At 43.8% G+C, this 24290-nt stretch overlaps 1 protein-coding gene across 1 annotated transcript in view; it reads right to left on the minus strand.

Moving 5' to 3' along the window:
* KCNMA1 (potassium calcium-activated channel subfamily M alpha 1) overlaps nucleotides 1–24290 on the minus strand; it is a 1099869-nt gene that overhangs the window by 355241 nt on the left and 720338 nt on the right. The window contains 3 exon segments of the mRNA XM_045291187.1: nucleotides 10738–10829; nucleotides 12367–12537; nucleotides 14490–14565. Of these exon segments, the coding sequence (XP_045147122.1) occupies nucleotides 10738–10829; nucleotides 12367–12537; nucleotides 14490–14565 (339 nt within the window).

The raw sequence follows: 24290 nt of genomic DNA on the forward strand, positions 1-24290 counted from the left end.
ACATTTGTACATTCATTGCCCTCATCATTCTCAAAACATTTGCTCTCCACTTAAGCCCTTGGCATCAGCTCCTCATTTTCCCCCTCCCTCCCCACTACTCACTCCCCACTCCCTCATGAACCCTAGATAATGTATAAGTTATTATTATTTTGTCATATCTTGCACCCTTCACCCACTTCTCTGTTGCCCGTCCCCAGGGAGGAGGTCACGTGCAGCTCCTTGGGAAAGCGTGAACGGCATATACCAGAAAGGCAGGCAGCGCAAAGGGCCTTCACCTTTGGTGTTTGCATCTGTTCTGAATCTGCCAGTAAGAATTTACCCATCAAATATGAGGATGAGAAGAAAGAATCATCAGGGATTATAATTAGAAAAGCCATATTCAGAATTTTTCTATGTAAGTAGAACATTTGAAAGGAAACGACTAAGCTTAAATATGACTTTTTTGCTTTCAGGTTTTTAAAGGCACGCAATGGATCTCCCACCTACATTTCTATTCTTGTTTTCAGAACAATAGCTGGAACATTTGGGTAAGTGTGTGGAAAGTAAAGAGACAGCAGGGGAGTGGAGGGGAGGGCTTGAGCCTTTATTCCATTAGTGTTATCAGGAAATTGATTTAATATGCATCCAAGTTTCTTTAAATAGAACTTCAAGTCTGAAAGGGACTGAGATGTGGCTTAGAAGAATTCAAAACAGATGCCAAGAAAGAAGTGCCCACATCCACACCCAATAAGACCCCTCTTGTCAGAAAGGAATATCTGGCATTATTACATTATACGATACAGCATCTAATGACACTTGCTCTTAGCATCTGCCCCTCCATACTAAATTTCAGAAGCAGTCACAGGGTCACTTTTCCAAGGTATTAGGGCAATTGCAGGCTTTTTTTTCTTCCTCTAAAGTTTACTGCTAATCAAAGCAGAATGCCTAATCAGTTCAAGATGGCCTGTCAACTTGAATTATCTGTTTGTCTTCCTATTTACTGTATCTGTCTGTCTACAGTTCTTCATATCTTTGTGAAGATCAGTTATTGAGGCCTGTGTTTCCTTCTGACTAGAATCACTACCAGATGATCCTTCCTGGTGATATGTTGATGATTTGTTAATTTATGGCTTTCAAAATTGAGGAATCTGAAGACATTGCTGGGGAGTTCAGGCTGGGGAGTCACATGGGCCATGCAAGGGGACAGCTGACTGGCTTATTTGACAAAGGGCTGAAGTTTGTGTAAAATGCAAAGCTTCATTCACATTTCTGTCTGAGTGACGTATCTGGGGGATTAACAGAATGTCTGTGATATAGAAATCGTAAATGACATGTTATAGAAAACATCCCTCATAAGAGTAGTCTGCCCCTTACAGTCTGCAGAGGACTGAATGGTGTTTGAGATCCATGTAAACAGGAAAGGAAAGGGCCCCGGAATCCTCAGGCCAAGTCAACATCCCCTGAAGTGACCCTGCACCCTATTCCCAAGTCTTGGAGGCCAAGGTGTTTCAGAAAGAGAAGGGATCAAAAAAGTTATTTTAGGAACACTCTCATCTCTTGAACCAGGAGAAAACCAACCAAACCCACCGCATGGAGTCGATTCTGAGGGCAAGTTTAAATAACTTCTAAGTTTGAATTTCCAAAATACTTAAGTGGCCAAATAATATAATATATCGCTAAAGAAAGATGCAGCATAATTGCACATTTTTATGGGTGTCTAGACTATATATGTCCCCAGTGCCTAATGAGTGGTAAGCCCTCAATGAACACATGTGAACAGAACGAGAGACATGACTCATTTTAATTTTCCTTTTGGAGAGGATCTGGTATGGAGGTTATGATATGGAGGGAGGGGGTCGAGTAAGTGAGTTTTTGTAGAGGAGAATCCATGCTCTGACAGCAGAGTGTTTCAAAATCCTTTTTTTTCAATGGTCTTGAACCAAGGGAGACAAACAAGGACCAAGGGTGATGGAGAAAGCGGAGCTGAATTTCGTGTTGATAGACGACAGCCACGAAGTGGCCTCAGGAGGAATCAAAGCAGGCAGGACAGAGGCCTGTCCATTTCTGAGGAGGACAGACAGCTAAATAAGGAGCTTGGGAAGGCAGATGGGATGTCCTTCCTTGATAAACCAGTGAACAGTAAAGTCCAGGCAAGTTAGAACCTGAGAGGGAAATTAGTTGACTCCGTTGGAGTTAGAATTAAAGACTAACCATTGCAAGAGGGGTTCAGATATGCAAATTTGAAATAATAGCGCATACATCCCCAAACTTATGTACCTTACCAACCACTTTTCAGAGGAAGAAACACCCAAAACTTAGCAACCCCCTGACAATTAAAAATGTTTATTCTGTAGGCCATATTCCAGGAGAAAGTGTTGGTATCTGCTTTTACAGACCTTCTGGATTGTTCTAGGACCTTTGGGGTGGGGAGGAGAGCTGTTGCCCCACTTAATGCTGGCCTAGGGTTTTAGTTCTTCTCAGGTTAGGAGGTAACACAAATGTGGTTAAGTTGTCACTAAGCAAGCTTTAACATTACTTTCTCAAGGTGTAACCTTCTTGGACTACTTAATCTAATGTGAATAACCCTGAGTTTTCTATCACAGACTCTCAATCTGTTTTTCTTTCATTTCTTCCAGCACCTAATATCATTTGTATTCTCGATTACTATCTCCTTCTGAGACCTTTTGTATTGACAACAATAATAACAAAGCTACTACTTGGCTGTTTTGTACATTAACAAGGCAGTGGCAAGGTGGCAATGGTTACAGAGCATCCCCTTCCTGAAGAGGGTCTCTAGGCCTTTGGGAAGCTAGGCCATGCTGCTCAGCACCCTCTGCTCCCTTCTGCTGGCGTGGCCTTGGTCCAGCTGTTGCACTTGACCTCCTCTGTAGCCATGGCCTTGGGCTGAAGCACCGGCAGCACCTAGCCAATGGGTGCCTTTTCTGAGTTCCTAGTTTTTCTACTGCCTGACCCCCTGCCAACCAAGTTTGCTGTGTGCTGGGAAAAGGAGGAGAGTGGGGGATACTAGACAGGGTGCGTGGAAGAAATAAGCTTAATGATCTCCCAGAGCAAGCTAAACAGCTCCTAGTGCATGCCAGGCCTCCCAAAGCCCTCACAGAAGGTGCTGAGGCTGGAGGGCTGGTGGGAAGAGTAGGCTCTGGTTATGAATGCAGGGCTTGCAGGGGTGGGAGCACGGCCCTGCAGACAGCTCCAGGAGGGAAGCTCTAAGCCAGCACAGGGGGAAGGAAAGTGGTTAACTCTTGGGCCCTTCAGTCACACAGCCCAACTTTATCTAGCTTTGTTACCTCAAAATCCCCTCTTTCCCAGAAGAATCGTGCATAACTGGACTCAACAGCACATCAGAATCTTAGATATTATTTCTATGATTATGTTTCCTAAAAGAAAACGATGGCAAATGGATGGTCTGAAAATAAAACAAACCAAAAATTTAAAGTCTACATAATACTGATTTTTGTATTCCCTGACGATGTCGATAAGCGAGAAAGGGGTACATTTGTTTAGTCATAGTTCCGCACCTTGTCTCCAACCTCCTGAAGACTCAAAAAGAGATCCCACAGATAGTTTGTTCACTGCTAATTCTCTATCATCCAACACAACCAACCATGGGCCTTGCACATAACAAGGACTCCATGAACTGGCGCCGATGGAATGAGGAATGGATGATGAGACAGGTAACTGTCCAGCTGGTTATAGTTCTTGAAATTCTGTTCTAAGTCATTGGCTAGTCTTTAAAAAACATGAATACTTAAAAAGATAACCAGCATTTCAGTTTCAAATTTAAATGGAGAAGCATGATAAATTTTCCCCGCCTATGTGGTTTTGAGGCCCCATCTGAGGTTGAAGATAAACTGCTTAATGCCGGCTAGGTTACAAGAAGGATCCTCTCTTAGATAGCTGTGAAAACATCACCTGCAGTAAGCTGAACTGCAGACCAAGCAAAGAATTAAAGAACACAGATGGATAAATGTGCAAGGACAAAGGATGTTCTTAAGATAGTGTGGACTGCTAAAATAACAAACACATCAATCTTGGAGGAAATGTGGCCAGAGTGCTCCTTAGAGGCAAGGAGAGTGAGATGCTGTCTCACGTACTTTGGACATGCTCTCAGCAAAGACAAGTCCCTGGGGAAAGATGCTTAGTAGACAGGCAGTGAAAAAGAGGACGCCCCCAGTATATGGAATGACACGGCGGTTGCCACTATGGACTGAAGCACAGGTACAATGGTGAGGGTGGCACGGAATCAGGCAGTGTGGTGCATTGGGTCCCTTTGGTTGGAACCGATTTGATGGGACTAGAGTTCACCATGGCAGTTACCCCAGAAATGAACTACCCAGAAAGGAAGTAGGCCAGAAAGAAGTTGAATGTTTTGAAATCTGTAAATAAGCCACAGATATTACACTTCGGACAATGCACTATGTGTCCACTGAAAGTTCTTTATTGTTGCAAGAAGCAAGTCCATGTCTAGTCAAGCCAAACTAAAAGTTTTTAAAAGGAAGAAATGTTTGTTTGATTTCTAATATCTGCTCCTGCATTTGTTTCCTTGACCCCTGACCCAGGATGGATAAGGTAAGCTGAGGAAGAGGGTGAGGAGACAGACCAAAGTGAAACTCACAAGGTCTGCTCCCCTCCTTCCTGGACCTACAAAGGATCACTCTCAAGAGGAGCAGTCAGGTTTAGGGGCAGATTGATTGCTCCAGGGTCAGCTCCCAGCACCACCTCTGCTAGCTTTGTGATGTCAGGCAAGTGTCCTTTTTTTTTTCTTTCTTAATTTAAAAAGTCATTTTATAGGGGGCTCTTACAGCTCTTAGAACAATCCACACATCCACTGAATCAAGCATATATGTACATATGTTGCCATCATTATTTTCTGGACATTTACATTCAATTGAGCCTTTGGTGTCAGCTCCTCTTTTGGCCCTCCCTCCCGATCCCTGCCCTCGTGACCCCTTGATAAATTATAAATTATTATTATTTTCATATCTTACACCGACTGCTGTCTCCCTTTCTCTGTGGTTTCTATTGTTCATCCCCCTTGAAGGGGGTGTGGGGTGTGGTTGTGTGTCGATCATCAATAGGTTTCCCCTTCCTCTCCTTCTCTCCCCACCTTCCCCCCACCCTTCTGCTATCGCTATTCCCAACTCTGTTCCTGCATTCCATGTGTCGTGAGCTCCTATGTCTCATCTGTACCTGTGCACAAGCTCCAGTCTAGCTTGCAGTGAGAGGCAGCACTGGGGTCATGATAGTGGGGGGCGAGGAAGCCTCAAAGAACCAGAGGAGTATTGTGTGTTTCTTCGGTGCTTTACTGCACCCTGATTGACTCATCCCTTCTCTGTGACTCCTCTGTGAGGGGTGTCCCTTTGTCAACAGATAGGCTTTGGGTCTCTGTCCCAATCCCCTTCTTTCTCAACAATATGTGTTTGTTTGTTGGTTGGTTGGTTTGTTTTGGGTCTTCTGATGCCTGTGACCTGGTCCCGGTGACACCTCATGATTGCACAGGCTGGTGTGCTTCATCCATGTGGGCTTGTTAATTCTCTGCTAGATGGCCACTTGTTTATCTTCAACCCTTTAATACCCCAGATGCTATATCTTTTGATAGCCGGACACCGCTGCTTTCTTTACCACATTTGTTTGTGCACCCATTTTGTCATCAGCGGTTGTGCTGGGAGGGTGAGCATCACAGAATGCCAGGTTGTTAGAATGAAATGTTCTTGTACTGAAGGAGGGCACGAGCAGAGGCTCGTATCCCATCCACTACCTCAGTATATTGCCATATAATTATATGTACATAGGGCAATACCTCTATCTTTATGAACTAAAGTATTTACATATGCACACATCTATGCTTATACTTCTATCCATTGCTTTGCTTCTTAGATCATTCAGGCAAATTTCTTAATCCTTCTGTCCCTCAGTGTATTTGGCCATCCCAAATGAAGATGAGGATAGTAGCTTCCTCATATGGTCCCAGCGAGGATTAGGAAAGAGCAAGTGTTTGCAATTGTTATAATTCCTGTCATGTATGGCAGCCGAGAATGCTGGCCTTACTGAATGCACGCTCTCATTTCGAGGGACATCTGGCACATTGTTATTCCTCTAAAAGGAAGTGTTCCAAGAGAAGAACCAGAATGTATGCTTCACAGGCAATTTTCTTCGTTGGAGCAAGTGCCAGCTGAGTTTATGATAATTATGCTCACAACCAGAATAGGGGCTCAGTTTCTTATCCAGCCTTGGGACCTTTCTCCAAGTTCCTGCTCTTCCTCTGTCTACTCCTTATCTTATATTAAGGAACCTTGATGGCATAGTGCTCAAGTACTCCGTGGCTAATTAAAGGTTGGTGGTTTGAATCCACCAGCCGATCTGTGGAAGAAAGATGCGGCAGTATGCTTCCGTAAAGATTTACAGCCTAACGGACCCAACCCTCGGTTCCACAGAGTTGCTTTGGGCAGAAAGCAACTCAGTAATGTGTCTTTTCCATTCACTCCTCTTCACATGTGTCCTCTCTGCATTTGGCGATCAGGAATCAGTAGAATAATTTACACTCATCCCATCCTAACTTGTTACGACCAGTTGACCTAGGACTGCCTGAGTTTCAGGTCAAAAAGCCCAGTCATGGGCAGTACAAATTTCATATGAATTCCAAGTCCCACCGCTTCTGACAAGGGTGTTAAAGGCAGACAGATTCTTCTCTTTGGCCAATTACTTTCCATGGCACTAGGCCATGTGATTTCAGAGCCTGATCTTTTTCATTCTTATACACGATCCAGGAGTATACAGAGTCACACTCAAAAGACACCTCTGGGGAGAACTGCAAGAGACTCTGAGAGGAAGGGGAGTTAGTGGGGACCACAGAGGTCAAAAGAGCCACACCTTTATCCCACAGCTATGAGCAGGTGAGGGAGGCTGGGCTGCAGAAGAGATGATGCTTTTGAAGAAGTCCAAGCCTAATACACTAATTGTCCACAACATCTCCAATTCAGAGAGATCCCTGCCTTGGTTTTACATCGAACCCTTGGTTTCTCACACCGGAACCAAACAAGTTTCAACTGGGCCAACTTTGACTCATGGTCACCCCGTGTGTCAGAGTAGAACTCTGCTGCATGGGGCATATAAGGGCTTGTAAGCTTTTCCCAGGTTGGTCTCTTAAGGTGCCTCTGGGGACATTGAAACCTTCCATCGTTTGGTTAGCACCGAAGTGATTTTAACAGTTTGTGCCAGCCAGGGATCCCTTGGTACACTGAAACCTCTATTATTCTTAGGACCTCCAATACACCATTATATTAACTAAGAGCTGATGTGCACGTGTGCACCCACATCTATCATTGTCTTGAGATTCCAATGGAAGATCAGGTGTGGAATATTGATAAAGGTGTTCATGAGAACCACTCTAGTCCTTGATAATGTATTGATGTTAAAGACATTTCTGAAAGTGTTTCAAGAATCATTCACATATTTCCACACACATAAATTAAAACTAAAACTAAAATCAATGAAATCTTTATATTTTCCAAAACCTCAAAAACCTCACTGACATCTAGTTCCTTCTGACTCAGAGAACCCGCAAGGGCCTGGTAGAACTTCCCCAGTACCTCGTATGTTCCTGAGACTGTAAACCTTTATAGAAACAGAAAACCTCACCTTTCTCCCTTGGAGTGGATGATAGGTTTGAACTGCTGACCTTGTATTTAGCAGCCTAACATATAACTCACTAGCCATCAGGATTCCCTCACATTCTCTAGTGTCCTGAAGTTGAAGGTCACATGAAGGAAACCCTGAGTTCCTCTGCCTACTTCCATTTTTTTTTTTTTACTCTAAATGAGCAGTAGTTTTGGATTAGAGTTGCCTTGAGTTCTCTGACAAATCCATGTACTGTTGGGTTATTTTTAAATAAACTATGCACACATAGACACATACGCACATGTTCGAATTATTCTACGTGCATTTACTTGATTAAATCCTGGGGAGAAAAATGTGTGTCCATGAGTACAGCACATATACTTGTGCGGAGACAAAGATGCGGAGCATGGCACACTATTTTAAGCGTCTGAACTCCATCTTTCAACAAAGTTTAGCTGCTTTCATTTTGCAAATGCATTTCATTTTATCTGGAAACTTCCTGACGTTAGAAATAGAACAACTCTAGTTTTTCATTATGTTTGCTGCCAGAATCCATGCTTGGTTGCTCAACTAAAGACCTTCTATTGCTAATTACTACCACATGCCCATATCCTACGCAAAAGAAAACTTATTGATTCTGACAACCCATTCTCTCAACACTGAATTCCAAATGAAAACTAAAATTTTAGCCAAACATAACATTTCATCAATCTTGTTCTACTGACTGGAAAAACAACATCAAACAAAGGGTGCTAATGGCTCTTTATTACCATTCCCTTCCCAGGCTTATATATTCTGGTGAAAGATCTAAGTGACCAAAGGGCTTCTTTAAACTACTTAATAATTAGCTTTTGAACCAGGAGACAATGTGTAAAGTAAAGCAAACAGTCCGGTACTGATGACAGAAACTACTTTGTCCAAGGGGTCGGGGAACACTATACCTCCAAAGGGAACATTAAAAGCAAAATGTGCGTTTTCATAATAGGAAGAAAAGAGAGAGGGAGAAAGGCCGCCTGAAAGCAGTGATAACAGAAGCAAGAACAAAGCCGCAGGAAGTCTGTGATCTGAAGTGGCAAGGCAGAAAGGCGGAGTGGACCAGGCCAGGAACTGGTGAGTGAGTGCTAGCCTGGGGGCCTCATCTGGTCACCAATCAAGGAAAGCTGCCAGCTCCCAGGCCCACCCACAGGCACCGAGTGAAACAACTTTGGGGACAAGGGAGACTACCTAGAGTGATTGTCAAGAAAGATTTCCAACATTAACTTCAGAGCAATTGATTGCATTTGCTTCTTCGGAAGCAGAGTAAGGAAATGCTAGCTTAGACCATGGGTCGGAAGGCTACAAAGAGAGCCCCCGTTCTTGGAATGCACCCTCCTTGAAGGAGACCTGTCCCCAGCGTAAGGCTTGAATGAACAGAGAAGCTGTTTGCCTCTTGGCATGCGATAGACTATCAAGGGGCATCTCTGCACTTGTTGGGCCTTTGGACCCAGCCAATGGCCCAGAAATCTGAACAGCTTGGTGCTCACCTCATCAGGGCTGTTAACATCATAGGTGGGGGAGGAGGACTCCATTAGCGGGAGATTGGAGGAGTGTGCTGTCTCCACTGAAAAGACGCCAACTGGCTTCCTCCCGCACACCATCCTTTGTTCCTTTGAAAGGAAACTGGTGCCTTGTGGGTAGTTTAAGAAAATGAGCCTCTTTTCCCACCCACTCATTTGCTAAACAGAGTCCTGGACACCTGAGCTCGGGAGGCACCGGGATCCCTGACAAGAGAGGAGGGTGGCTTCCCATAGCACAGCCTCCTGTCAGCCTACTGAAGACGATGGAAGGCTACTGGCTATTTATTTATTTTCCTTACAAAACAAACAAAAATAGGATCGTCTAGGGTTCATTTGAAAATAAATTGTTGGGGACAGGGGATGAGGGCAGGAGTTGAGGGAGAAATGGTTCTGTTGTATAAGCTTCTGCAATGTCTGGCAGCGGGAGTGAACCTTCTGGGGTCATGAAAAAATTCTGTATCTTGACCGCCAGGTGGGTACAGGGTAAACACACAGGTAAATGCTTTACTGTATGTGAATGATACTTCATAAACAGAAATAAATCCATCTGAGAAAACACTTTAAAAACAAAGCAAAGGTTGCTGCTTCCCCGGTCCTGGTCCTGCCTTCTCTCGAGATGGTGCTGCAGCAGCAGGCGGGAAAGGCTAAGTTCTGCCACCCGCCTCCATGGAAAACCTTCGACCGGTATTGGGTTCACACATCGATAGTGCTGTGAAAGCGCTCTGGGACCAGAAGGAAAGGTTCCGGGAGACACTTCCGCACGAGAAGCTGAACAAAGATTCCCGAGGGACTTGCTGAAGTGCCCAGGCGGCCCACAAATAGAATATTTTTTATACAGAGGAATTTCAACAGAGCAACAAGTCTCTTTGAGGATGAGATGGGAGCCTGTAGGCTAAAGGGAACAATTGCTTCTCTGACAGCCGCAATGCCTGCACAGTCAAAAGACCTGGCTATTTCCCTCTCTAGGACACCCCACTAGAGGGTACCCCGTGTTTTTATTACACAAGATCACCAGAGCATGGGCAGCGTATGGCTGGGAAAGACCCGAATGTAATCAGTGAGCCACGGGAGGTGACGGCCGAATGAGTTCATTCCACTAGCTTGGAGGCGCTTAGTTACAGACGGGCTTAGTTACACACGAGCCTCCTTTTCCGGATAAACGTATCATTCCTCTCGAAAACGGGTTGTGAGTGGGAGCCAAGCCTACCTAGGTGTGCCAAGGACGTCTGTTTGTTGGGGGTAACCTTGACAACACACCTCATGCAGAACGTGGCCCTTCCCTCACAGAAACCCCCGCAAGGCTAGGTGTGGATTCAGGTGGCACTCCGGAGCATTCCGGAAAGCCACCTCACCACACCTTTTCTGACGCCACTGACTTACTTTCTGCCTCCATGTTTGTTAAAAGTTCCGCCGAATTTATTCCGATTCAGGATGAGAGCAGCAATTTCAGGTACGTAGCGGGCAAACATTGCCTACATGCATGAAACAAAGAAACAAGAGCAAAAAAAAAGGCATGCAGAGAGGACTGTACCGCCGTGGAAGCAGCACCGCTTCCTGGTATACTTACTTTCTTCCACTAACCGCACTATAGGAGCCCCCGTATTTCTTGCGGTTTCCTATTAACTCTATGATTTCAGGGACGTAGCTGGCAAACATGGCCTGAGAAGATAGGAGACAGAAGAGATACTAAAAAGGCAGGCCAGAGAAAGGGGAAGGACCCTCTCAGAAAAGGGGGCGGGGACACTGAGATCTGGAAACACAAAAGGATTAGAACTATGAAGGTATATATATCTATATATCTGATTATTAAAAAAAACAAAAGCACAAAAAAGGGTGAGTGCCTAAAAACACACAGGACACAACAAAACATTAGCCAGCCTAAAGAGTTTAAAGGGGAAAACAAAAAACATACTTGAGAAAAGCACCAGTGAAACAGGAGCAAATACATTGGCTCTTCTTTCTGAAGAGAAACATCTTGGAGCAGTGCATGCTGGTAAAATTAAACACACACACACACTCACACATTACTGATTACTATGAAAGACTTTTTAAAACATTAAAACTCAAAGGAGAAGCAATGCTTTTTTGAGTTATTAAAGACAATACATACCAAAAAAAACTTTGAAAAATAAACCTCTTTGAAAAATAAACCTATTAAAAACAAAAATTACTGAAAAGCACAAAAGGTAAATTTGGGGAATGACATTGGGAGGAAAGGAAAACAGGGAGGGGAGAACAGCTGCCATGTTTTGTCCAACAAACTTCCTGCCTGCGGCTGGCCACTCCTAGGCCTCCTTTGAGATGTCTGGTCACCTACAGGGACCTCCCAGGTGCTGGCATTCATGTACACACCCACATGTACACTGATATGCATTTTAATATATATGCCGTACATACCAAATAGACAGAGAGGTATGCATTAAGGCATATAAATGCATGTGCAGGTACATGAGTAACAGCCGAGTGTGATTGGGGTTTTAACCACTAACACACGTACAGCCGGAAACAAACGCTAAACTTCAAATGAGCGGCTTTGAAAGGCAAAATGCAGCAACCACCAATGTGTTGCCAGAAATTGCCCTTAAATAGTTTATCGCTACTGACATTGGGGGGTTTCACAGAGATCTGCATAGACCAGGAAAGCAAATATTGAAGTGGTGGGAAAATAGTTCCTGTGTTGCTGCCTGTTTGCGACACGGCACCCTGCTCACAGGTGATGTCCATCTGGATGAGCCCGTGTGGTCCCCGCCCTCTGTTGGGGCTCCCTGCTCTCTAGGGGAGACCCCAGCCACAGTGTTGGCTGGAAGTTTCAGGAGGAGCATGAAGGGGAGGGAGGGCTCTGGAAACCCCCAACTGTCTACAAAGGACCAACAGCGCCTGCTAGGGTCAGGGGACAGCAACTGTCCTCCCAGAATATCAGACCTGAGTCTGAAATGACCATGGGCACTCTCATTTATTAATACTATCACTTACTTAAGACAATTAGATTTGCTCCGGGCTCTGTGGCTGTCTCGGAAAATACACTAAAAGCTATGCAGAAAAATCACCGTCCTGTTTGGACTTAACTTAGCCAGGTTGTAACACTAAGACACCCACTGCTAACACGGGAACATGATAGAAAACTACAACACTTTAAGGAAATGGATCACAGTAAATATTAATGCTGATATAAGCCAGTCATAAAAAAAGGCTTTACCAGTCCCCCGAGGATGAAGAAGACCATGAAGAGGCGGCCAAGTGTCGTTTTTGCATAAACATCCCCATAGCCAACGGTGGACATGGTGACCATGAGTAAATAGACACATTCCCAGTACGTAAGAGCCTGGTTGTTCTGGAAGTTTTCCCATGGGTCCCCTGAATTCTCCACCTAAAGCAAGGGGACACGAAAGAAAGAGAACGCAAAATTATTTCACATAGATAAGAAGCATAAGAGTACCAAATCCTAGCAGGCCATGTCCTGACCTCCATGCAAGGTGTGTGGTGCCCAGGCTGGAGTTCTTAAGGTAATGGATACATCTCCCAAACAGACTTCTAGGCTTCTCTACGAGATCGACCACCTTCCGCAGTTCCTTGGCAGAATGTGCATAATATATTTTGTCCTTCAAGATGAAGAATTTTCCCAAGACAAAGGGCCTGCAAACGTTTTCTATAAAGGGCTGAGCGTCAATCTTTCCGCTTTGTCTCTCTGTTACAATGGACTCGACTTCATCATCGTCGTGGGAGGCAACCACACACCAATCACCATCAAGTTAATGCCAACCCGTGGCAATAAGCCTACCTACTGTGTCCAAGTGCACCGGCACCGCGCAATCCTCAAGGCTGCAACTTTTCGGAAGCAAGGGACCTCTGAGTGGGTTCAAACCTCCAACCCTTCAGTTCATAGCCCTGCACTTCACTGCTTGTGCCACTTGGAGCTCTGAAAGTACCTAGAAGGAGTGCCTATGGCCAGATTTGGCTCAAGGGCTACAGTTTTCCCTGACCTGCTTTCCACTTTATAAAACACTTCCCTGCTGTCCCATCGGATCTGGTCCACCAGTCACCTTGTAAGGTAGGTGGAAAAGGCACTGCATCTCTGATTGGGGGGTAGACTCTCCCGGAGAGAGCAAGTGGCAGGACTGGGTTTCCTAGCTCCCTTGGCTGAGATCCACTTCTGTCCCTACAGACTCTCTCCAGGACAGGCACACACAAAGTTTGTCCTGAACAGGCCATTTGCATGGCGATTTCCTGGAGACTTATAAGTGACTTCACATAGTAGGTCTGTTAGGTGGGGCCACCTGCCACCTAAAGATCACAATACCTTCTATAGATATGCTCTTAGCACTTGGCACCTGGTTACAACAAGAATTAGGATGAGTCATCTAAGGATGATTTTAGACAAGAATCCGTTGCTATACAGGGTTTGGTGGAGAGCTACCAGTGCCTCCCAACTGTCAACCCAAACCTGTGTTCTTCTGAAGGACGCCTACAAAATCCCCTTGGGGGCGGAGGGGGGTGGGGGCTGTATTGTGGCGTCAATGGTTGGGTGCTCCGCTACTAGTTGAAAGGTTCATATCCCCTCAGAGGTGCCTTGGAAAGTAGCCTAGTAATCTACTCAGGAAAGTTTACATCCTTGAAAATCTAGGGAATAAAGTTATCCTTCACACACATGGAGTTGCCTATAAATAGGCTCAGACAATCACCTGTATTCCAACTGCCATGGTTAGCTAGGGCTAGTTCCTGTTGCACCAGCATGTGCTCCTATGAAGTATGTTTTCAACATGTTCTCTGAAGGAAGTGGGGACTCTCCTTTGAGAAGGTGTGAACAACAGCTTGACGTAATGGCAAGGCTATTGAAGAATCATTCACTTAAAAAGAATGAACCGTTTTAAGGTACAAATGAATCAATGGTGGCTTTTGTAAGGAGGAAATGAAGAGAATTGAGGAATCTCTATTTGTGGTTTACAAAGTAAGAGGTGTAGGTCAAAAAGCCAACCCTCTCCCCAGGCCTTTTCTGAGAATTTCTGAGTAAGTACTGCCATCGTGTGGTAAAAGCTAATTATTGCATACAGAATGGAAAACACACCACAGCCCACTGCAATAATACTGGTGAACTGGAAATCGCAGGTTAACAGCCGAAACATCACTCACCATTTGGAACCAGTTTGGGACAAAGGCATTGGAAAAACAGACAGCTGGTCAGTTGCTTCCCCTTTTCCTGCATTTTACAGCTGGGCCAAAGTTTCTTTGAGGCCAGTGAGAGAAATGTCTGGTAATGAAGTAACTCACATCGGGCCTTGTTTCAGGAAAGTCAGAGGTGAGGGGCTCTTCCAGGGCACTTACCAAATGGATGAACCCGGCCGCTGTTAGCCACGTACTGATAAATATGGAGAGGAGATTCACCAGCTTGATGGAATTACTGTGCAAAGGAGACAACAAGCAACATTTCCAAGTTACAAAGAGGAGACTTGGGCTGCCTTAGGGTAACAATGCCACTTCTAACCAGTCCACCTTTTCTCCCTCCCCAGGGAATGTGCAGGAAGATGGAGTGAAGTAGGGCAAGTGGGCAGGACACTGCAGCTGTGTCCTTAATCGAATATTTGTCCTATTTTTTTTATTTTACAAATTTTATTTCAAAGATGTTCAAAGCTACAGAGAAGTGAAAAAATAGCGCAATGAATGTTTTCATTAGCTTTCACCTAGCTAGACCCATTAATAACATTTTACCACCCTCGCTTTATCTCAATATAATCTTATTTATTTTCTTCCTTTTGGGGGTGGGAGGTTGAGTTGAACAGAGAGGTCTGGCTAAACCATTTGCAAGTAAGTCGTAGACATCATGCTAATAACCTCCAATTACTTCAAGCTCTAACTCCTAAAAAGAACATTTTTAAACAACATCATCATTCCACTAAAATAACAATAATAATAATGTGAATTAAATAGCATCATCTAATTTTCAATCTTTACATTTATCCCCTAACTCTAAATTATATTTATAAACATTTTCCTTTTTGCTTTCTGATCCAGGAACTAATCAAAGCTTACACACTATGTTTGTTCATTACGTTGTTTAGACCCACGTGTCAGGAAACATTCTCGGTCAAGGGCTGGATAGTAAATATTTGAGGTCATATGGTGTGTTTTTGTGACTGTTCAACTCTGCCAAGATAGCATGAAAGCAGACACCATATAAAGGAATGGATATAGTTGCATTCCAAATAAAACCTTGTTATTTACAAAAATTGCTAAAGGGCTACGTGTGGACCATGGGCTATCACATGTAAAGTGGCGCTTTGCTGTTGTAGTTAGGCAGGTCTCACTCACGGTGCTCTCATGGACGACAGGACAAAACACTGCCCTGCCCAGTGCCACCCTCAACAACCATTCCTGTGCTTGAGCTCATTGGTGTGGTCACTGCGACAATCCACATCATTCAGGATCTCTGTCTCTTTCTCTGACCTACATGGCCAAGCACGACGCGCTGCCTTCTCCTGAAGACTGCTGCTCCATGGGTGGCAGCAAGTCTCACCGCCCTCCTGGGAAGCAGCGACGTTGAGCCGTCCATAGTATAGAGTCAACATTCTTCTGCAACACTTTAAAAAGGTCTGTTGCAACAGAATGGCCCAATGCAACACGGGCAATTCCGGGCTTCTTCTTCCATTAATATTGATTGCAGATTCAAGGAAAACAAAAATCCCTGGAAAATGTTGATAATTGCCCCCACTTTGTTGTCATGCCGTGTAGTGGTCCAGTGGTGAGGACTTCTGTTTCCTTCATGTTGAGATGTGAGCCTTGCAGTGGTTAAGTCTTCATCAGGAAGTGCTTCAAGCCCTCTCGTCTTTCACCAAAAAGGCTTAGGTCGTCTGCCTACTGCAGGTTGTTAACGAGTCTTCCGCCAGTCCTGCTCTTCTTCATAAAGACTGCAGAAGTACGTTCATCATACTGATTGAGTAAGTACGGCCAAGGAATACAACCACGACAAAAGTCTTTCCTGACTTTAAACTACACAATCCCTCACCATTTGTTTAAATGAATGTTTCGTAGTCTAGGTACAGGTTCTGAATGAGCACACCTAAGTTTTCTGGTATGCTCTTTCTCTGTAATGTTACTCATTAATTGTCAAGATCCACACACTTGAATGTCTTTGCAAAGTAAATATTTTTGCATAGCAACATATAAGTAAGCATCTTTCTGATATTCTCTACTTGGATAGCAACAACAATGGCCATTGTTCAGTGCTCTCTTTTGAATCCGAATTGAATTTCTGGTAATTTCCTGACAATGTGAATATCCTGCTCCAGCCATTTTTACAATTATCTAATTACATGCAATTATCTAATATTAATATTATTTGATAATTTCTGCAGTGTGTTATCACCTTTATTCTAAATGAGTGTGAATATGGATTTCTTCCAGGAGATGGGATAGGTTGCTGTGCCTATTCTGAAATACAACGCTGTCAGGGATTGCATAGGCTAGGCTAGGATAGGATAATATCCATACACCTGCTTATTCAAATGTATGCACAAACTAGTAATGCCAAAGATGAAGAAATTGAAGATTTGTATCAACTTCTGCAATTGGAAATTGCTCAAACATTCAATCAAAATGATTACTGGTGATTGGAATTTAAAGAAGGAAATACATGACCTTGATGATAGAAATAGTATTGGGGATCATATTACCAGTGGCTTTTTCATTTCAATACCTTTTCCAACCACAAAAACACCAAGCATACTATATGGACCTCAGGAGAGTATAAGAATAAAATCGATTACATCTATGAAAAAAGATTATGGAGAAACTCGGTGGTCTCAGTCAGGATAAGGCGAACGCACAACTGTGGAGCAAAAGAGCCCTTGTCATGTGTGAGTTCAGGTTGAAACAAGCAAAAAATTAAACATGCCCCTGAAAACTTAAATAGAACTGGAATATATTCTTCCTGAATTTATACGCCATCTCAAGACTATTAGCAGTATTAAGCACTGGTAGCCTTAGAGAAGATAAGTTGTGGAGTGATAGCAAGAGCCTCATATGTGAAGAAAGCTAAAGGTCGTTAGAAATACAGGAAACAAAGAAAAGGGCATAACCAATGTCAGAAGAGACTCTAGCAGGTGCTCTACAAGGTGGTCAAAGTGCAGATCTGTCGGTGGGCAGCAGGTGATCAAGGTCTGAGAGTGCCGAAGGAAGACGTCCAAGATTCACTGAAGGCAAAGGCAAAACACAAGAGCCAGGAATTGGCGGGCTATCGATCAAAATGCTTCAATCCATGGATGCAGTGCTGGAGGTACCCATTTGTTTGTGCCAAGACATTTGGAAATATTTTTTCTTCTATAAACAACACATTCCTGATCCTGTTGATTTATTTTCAATAACATTTTACATTTATTTGAATCCAGCCCAATCTGTTTTGTAGAATGTTTCATAGTCTTCATTTATCTGATTCTTTCCTCATTGTCAGATTGTGTTGAAATATTTCTGTTAAGAATGCTCTGTCACATTGCCATCATATCAGGATGTCTGAATCAGTGACACTACATCTTGTCACTTGGTTAAGAGGGGGGGTGTCACCCACATACCTTCACAATTAACATGCTCCCTGGGGGTGAAACGTGGCAGGGGCTAGCAACCTAAAACTTGGCAGCCTGACCCCACCCGACAATGCCATGGAAGAAAGTTCTGATGATGGGTGTCTGCCAAAATTACCACTAAGAAAATTCTAGGGAGTGGTTCTGCTTTCTAACTTGATGGCAAAAAGTGTGGGTTTTGTTTTGTTTCAGGTGAGACTTTGAGACACCACTAATATCCTGCTCGCCAACAACCTCTCACCTAATAGGTTTGGCACTCACTTGAGTGGAGCGGCTAGAACCTACTAACATGTATGTTCCACAAGAGTAGGGGCCTTTTCTTAATCTCCTTCGGGTCCTAGAAGCAGTGATTTTCTATTTTCAGTAAGTTGGGCCTTTAAAAGTATCTACTGAATGTACTGGCAGTCTCTGCTGGGAGCTGCGTCCTGTACACTCAGTGGGTTCAGTCTACTAGAATGCAGCTGGCAACAAGCTGCTTTTCCCTCCAAAGTTTTCCACTGGACTTAAGTGCTATGTCCATTTTTCTCTTCCATCTTCAGTACTCTCCAGCACTGCTCTTTTACATAAACTCCTGAAACCATCATGATGGTCAAGTTTATGTACTGTATCCTTGTATATATACTATTACTCGGTTGGAAAGCTCTTTTCCGTCTGTGCAAATACTTCCTGTTTTTCAAGGACAAGGTCAGTCTACATCTCCTGCATTGCTCGGCGCTCTCAGGTTGTAGATGCTGCCCTTGTCAAACATCTGCTGGATGATCGGCCTGAAGGCGAAGGGGGAGATGTTCAGCTTGTTCCGAAGGGTGGCTTCACTGGCACCCACTGTGTCTGCAGACTTGATCAGCTGCATGTCACTCAGGATTGCAATGGTGCCTCTGGAGAACTTCGTGGTGATGCCCAAAGCCTGGAATAAGGGGGTCTTTCGGGACTCAGGCCCGTGTTCTGGGCCAGTACAGTCACCTCACACAGGGCAATGCCACCAGCCCGGTGGCAGTTGGCACCTTGCTGGTCAGCAGCATGTGGCGAACACAAACCCACAGTCCCCCAGAGAGGAGGCAACAGTCTCCCCAGAGACTGTTCTCCAGGTGCCCTCGGATGGCCGTGCGCATCATGCCTCAAGATGTCCTTCAGAACCTCAGCCTTCCTGCGGAGGGACATGCAGATGTGCTGCATCTGCTTGGAGGCCATGTTGTCGATTCCCACGATGAAGCATTTTGTATGATCATCCAAAAGTTGGATTATTGTAAGGAAGTCGTTGGACTTCCAGGTCGCCCTGTCTGACCTGGGTATCATGGTGGTACGTCAGGGATTAAAGACAGGCTTTAAAGACGATGTCACCCTAGGCAAGAGAAGCTGTTTGAATTTTTAAGGAAGGCTGTGTCTCGTCCCACACTCTGTGCATGGGATATGAAAAGGACCCAAGGGGAGGAGAGATTATCTAAAGATGTTGGTTGACTTCTTGAACCACCACAGAAGAGAATGGAAAAGGAGGAATTCTGAGGACTATAGATCCCAACTACACCATATCCCAAGGAGCGCAGCATAGGAGCTATGTGTGGTCGACTGTAAATCAAGCAGCTTTAAAGACAGAGCTCTGGGGGAGGTTGGGGTCAGTGGTTATAGGACAAGCATGGGACCCAAGTCCAGTTTCCCTTTTTCTCCCTATATTTCATTTACACAACGAAGCAGAAGGACCTGTGATCTTAATTTTCCAGCACTGATTCTGAAAGAGCTCAGAGAAAGAATTAAATATACATGTTTCAATGTTGTAGAGGCAACTGGTCTTTTGAGATGTGTAATAAAATTTTCTTCTAGTTCAAAAATTAGGCTAGACAGCAATAAAAGTGCCCATGCCATTTTCCAGAGTTGCCATAATATAATAATTATACTTCAAATGAGTGTTTGATCAAAAATGAAAAATAGAGCAAAAAAACATCCCCGGCTGCTACTCTGTAAGCCTCTGAGTTTAGAGAGTAAGAAATAGATGACAAATGGGCAGCCAGTGGCAAAGGAAGAAATCCCCAGAAGCTGTGTTGTTCATCTTCTCAAAGGATAACCAAGTACCAAGTTGATTCAGTTAACATACTCTTAGATCCTTGAGGCCTGAAAAAATTAGCGTCCCACCAACAACCACTTGGAGCCCTCTTGAGATATTAAACCGACTAAAGCCTCTGTGCCTCTTGGCGCTTTGGAAAAACAGCCTAAATATGGTGATTATTAATCTCTACATGATTGTCACAGTGATATTAATAGTGCTTAAGGGAGCTCTTTCTGTATGTAGAACATTTAATCACTGTTGCTGAAACAGCCCAGGTCCAGCTCTGTAATCTGATTATTTTTATGACATCAGCATCATTTGTAACGTGCTTTACAAATTAAACCCTACAATCAGGCAATCATCAGAGAGCCATGGGCAAAAGATGCAAAATTAACTCTTGTTTGGACTCTGTGTCCATCGTCTGAAATTCAAAGGTTGCTAGGTTCAGGGGTGTTCTAGGAAAGATGGAGGCATGTGTCTGGGACAGAATTATGTCTTCCACTGGAAAAAGATGCTACTAATGATAGTCATAGTTTTCAAGGTCAAGGTCAGAGGTCTGGACCAAATTGTAAGTTTCCAGAAGATAAGAATCATTCTAGAAAGGATTCTATCCATATTCCCATGTCTTGAGGGAGGAAGGAATTGTCACCTCATCAAGGAAGCCTGACCCATTCTAAAGTAAACCTTTAGTGTGCTTTGCCAAGAGTAATCATTGGCCATTAGAGTCTCTCACATCAGTACACAGAGTGAGTCATTAAGTGTCGACACAAAGTCCTTGTAGGGCTTTTACAGATTCTTTCCCCAGAACTCCACAGACACTGGGAGAGATAAAGTCTGGCTCCTTTGAGACCCCAGCTGTAAATACTGAGCTTTTGTGGTCAGCATTGTCTTTGGTGTATTTCTCAAGATATGAGAGGGTACCGCCCAAAAATGGAACCCCCCCAAAAGCTATGTATTTAATTTTTTTTACAAAACAACCTTATTACTTCCAAAGTACTCTCTATTACACTTAATACATTTGTCAAATCTGAAATTCCATTCTTGGAAACATTTCTCAAACTCATCCCCCATTTTTTTCTTCCCCTGCTCCACATCATTGAATCGCTGTCCTTTTAGCCCCTCTTTATTCATGGAAGCAAAAAGAAGTCGTATAGAGCTAGGTCAGGTGAGAAAGGTGCGTGGGGCAAGAGAAGCATGCTTTTTTTTTTTTTTTGCCAAAAACTGGTGCACTGAGATGGCTGTACAAGCAGATGCATTGTCATGGTGGCAAAAGCAGTACTCTGTGTGCCACAAAACAGGCCTTTTTTGTTGCGCGCTGTTATGCAAGCTTTTCAGAGCCTCTAAATAGAAAGGTTGATTAACAGTCTGACCTGGCGGAACGAATCCCAAATATACTATGAGTCAACATCAGTGGTGTGTCTTGGTTCCTAAGACCATCGGATACATGCGTTTTCCCGTGGTTTTAGGTGACCCCTGTGAAAGGGTCATTTGACTCCCAAAGGGGTCGCAACCCACAGGTTGAGAACCGTGGTCGATAGTTCGTCCCTTTGGGAAGTTGCTGGACATTCAGAATGAGGTTTGTCATCAATCAACATTTTACCTTTTTTGAAACAAGAAAACCATTGGTACGTGCGTTTTCCCCATAGCACTGTCCTTGTAAGGTGTGTTCAACATCACAACAGTTTCTGTGGCATTTTCCTGAGCAGGAAACAAAATTTCACAGCTGCACACTGTTCTCTTAAATTGGCCATCACCAAAAAATCGGTGAAATTGCTTTCACTAAAAAATTCAATGTGACCAGAGAGAGCCTTCCTAGGTTACACCACTGGTGCACTAACTCAGAGCGAGTTGCTCAATGCTCACCTAGCAAGAAAAATGTGTATTGCAAAAGCTCTGCCCAGTGGAGCTTTTTTCCATTTTGGGGGGTAGGGGATGGGTGGTAACCCCTCATATGTTTTGGTAAACACTGAAAATGTTATCTGCTTTCTATAAAGAAGCACACATTTGTCTCTGCTCTGTTGTTCTTCTCTTTTCCCACTTGTTTCTGGCTGAGAGAATAATCACATTCTGCTGGCCTTACTTTATTTTATTACTAATATTATTGAACAGATATAAAATACACCCCTCTACCCATAACTCCAAATGAGGCGAATGGTCTGAACCATAAGATGATATAAAGTCAATTCCTATTAACTGTACCTCTGAACTATCCCTAGAGCCTACGTGTGCATTTCCTTCTTGACTTCCATGGCCTAAGGCTGTCTTCCTTAACACCCTTGTCTGAATTCTTTCCTTCACAACCCCCATCTCCTATGTTCGGTCTCTTCTGTGTAGCATTGTTTTACACTTCAAACCCAATTAACAGAATAGCTGTTAAGTACAGTCAAGTTGGTCCCAACTCATAATGACCCTATGTACAGGAGAACCAAGCACCACCCAGTCTGGCACCAGCCTCACAACTTTGAGCCCAGGGTTGCAGCCACTGTGTCCGTCCATCTTGTCAAGGGCTTTCCTCTTTTTCACGGCCCCTCGACTTTACCAAGTATGATGTCCTTTTTCCAGGGACTGGTCTCTTCTGATAACATGTCCAAATTATATGAGACCAAGACTCACCATCCTTGCTTCTAAAGAGCATTCTGGCTGTACTTCATCCGAGCCAGATTTGTTTGCTCTTTTGGCAGTCCACGGTGCCTTTAATACTCTTCAGCAGCACCACAGTCCAATGCACGCCTTCTTCTTCAGTCGTCATGGTCCAGTGCCAACTGTCATCTGCGTCTGAGGAAATTGAAAATGCCATGACTTGGGCCAGGCACTCCGCAGTCCTCAAAGTAACGACACTTTAAAGACGTCTTTTGCAGCAAATTTATCGAATTAATGTGTTGGTTGATCTCTTGATTGCTCCTTCCAGGAGTATAGACTGTGGATCCAAACAAGATGAATTGCTTGGGTCCAGGATGAATTCCTTGATGGCTTCCATCCTTTTTCGGTTTATCATGATGTTATCTACTGGTCCAGTTGCGAAGATTTTTGTTTCCTTTACATTGAGTTATAATCCATAACAAAGACTGCCATCCTTAATCTTCAACAGCAAGGGATTCGAGCTCTTGTCTACAGATGGGCTTTGGGTCTCCACTCCAACTGCCCATTCCACACTATCCTCAGATTTTTGCAGCCATTGTGTTAATTAATCTCATTAAGGGTCTTCCTATTTTTCCCCCGGCCTTCTATTTTATTAAGCATGGCATCCTTCTTCAGGGATTGGTCCCTTTTGATAACACACCCCCCCACCCCCGGTATATGAGATGAAGCTTCATCATTGTTGCTTCTAAGGTGCATTATGGCTGTAGCCTTCCAAAACAGGTTTGCTCCTTCTTCTCGCAGTCCATGGCACATGCAGTATTCTTCACCAACACCATAATTCAAAGGCATTGATTCCTTTTCATTCTTCCTTATTCGTTGTCAAGCTTTGCATGAATATAAGGTCATTAAAATACCATACCTTGGGTCAGACACGCATTAGTCTTCAAAGTGACATCTTGATACTTTATGCTTTTACATATTGTTTAATTTTTACAGTGAACATCTTCTAATTCAATAATTAGAGAAACAAGTTATTTGCATTTTGAAAAAATACTCAGTAACCTGGTTAATCATTAACCACTATATTAAAGGACGTATAAAATCAGTCTTTTATCACAGCTGCTTACTTTGCTCTGAGGTTCAAGTAAGTGTCCTTTCGCTTTCAAGGCTGTGAGCCAAAGAATTGCCCAAAGCTCAGCAAATTACCGGGTGTCCGCCCGTCTCTTTAACAGACTCAATGTTCGGGATAGAATCTGTTCGGCCCTTCTGAAGTCCCTGAGCGGGACAGAGGATTAACAGGCTTGACTGCTAATCGAAAGGTACGGGTTTGAGTCCACCCAGAGGTAATTTTCAGAAAGGTTTTGAGAGCTGCTTCTGAAGAACAAGAAGAAAGAGCCGCTGAAAGCACCATGGAGCACAGTTCTACCCTGACAGTCATGAGCACATCATGATTCGACAGGAGCTAGTTTTTGGTTGGCTAACTATTTAAAGAATGGCCTCGTGCCGGCTGTGTAACTCTGCTTTACTTCTTTCATCTGTGCTTGCTTTGTTACTCTGTTCTCTTGGGTTTCCTTCCTGCTGACCTCTCAGTTCTTTAACATTTTCCCTTTCTCTTCACAGGCTTATCTGCTCTGTTTCGTCCAGCTCTTGGACAAGCGAAGCAGCCAAGGAGCAGAACAAGAAACAGCTATTGAAAATCATTTGTTCAAATCGAATCTTCAAGACCTTCATCTATATCCATGGCCACAGATGAACAGAGATCCACTATATGAAAAAGCCAAACAAAGTTTCCTTCAGGATAATGATGTGGCTGCACGCACTGTCTTCTAAGACTACTATTAAAACAACACATGCTGAGCTATGGTGATGCCCTCCACAGAAGAAGGCAATACAGAGGACAACACTGAAGATATACTCCGGGGAGAGAGGGAGGCC

This window comes from Echinops telfairi, unplaced genomic scaffold (genome assembly GCF_000313985.2).
Source record: "Echinops telfairi isolate 266 unplaced genomic scaffold, ASM31398v2 ScPeMD7_70;HRSCAF=299, whole genome shotgun sequence".
Taxonomy (NCBI): Eukaryota; Metazoa; Chordata; class Mammalia; order Afrosoricida; family Tenrecidae; genus Echinops; species Echinops telfairi.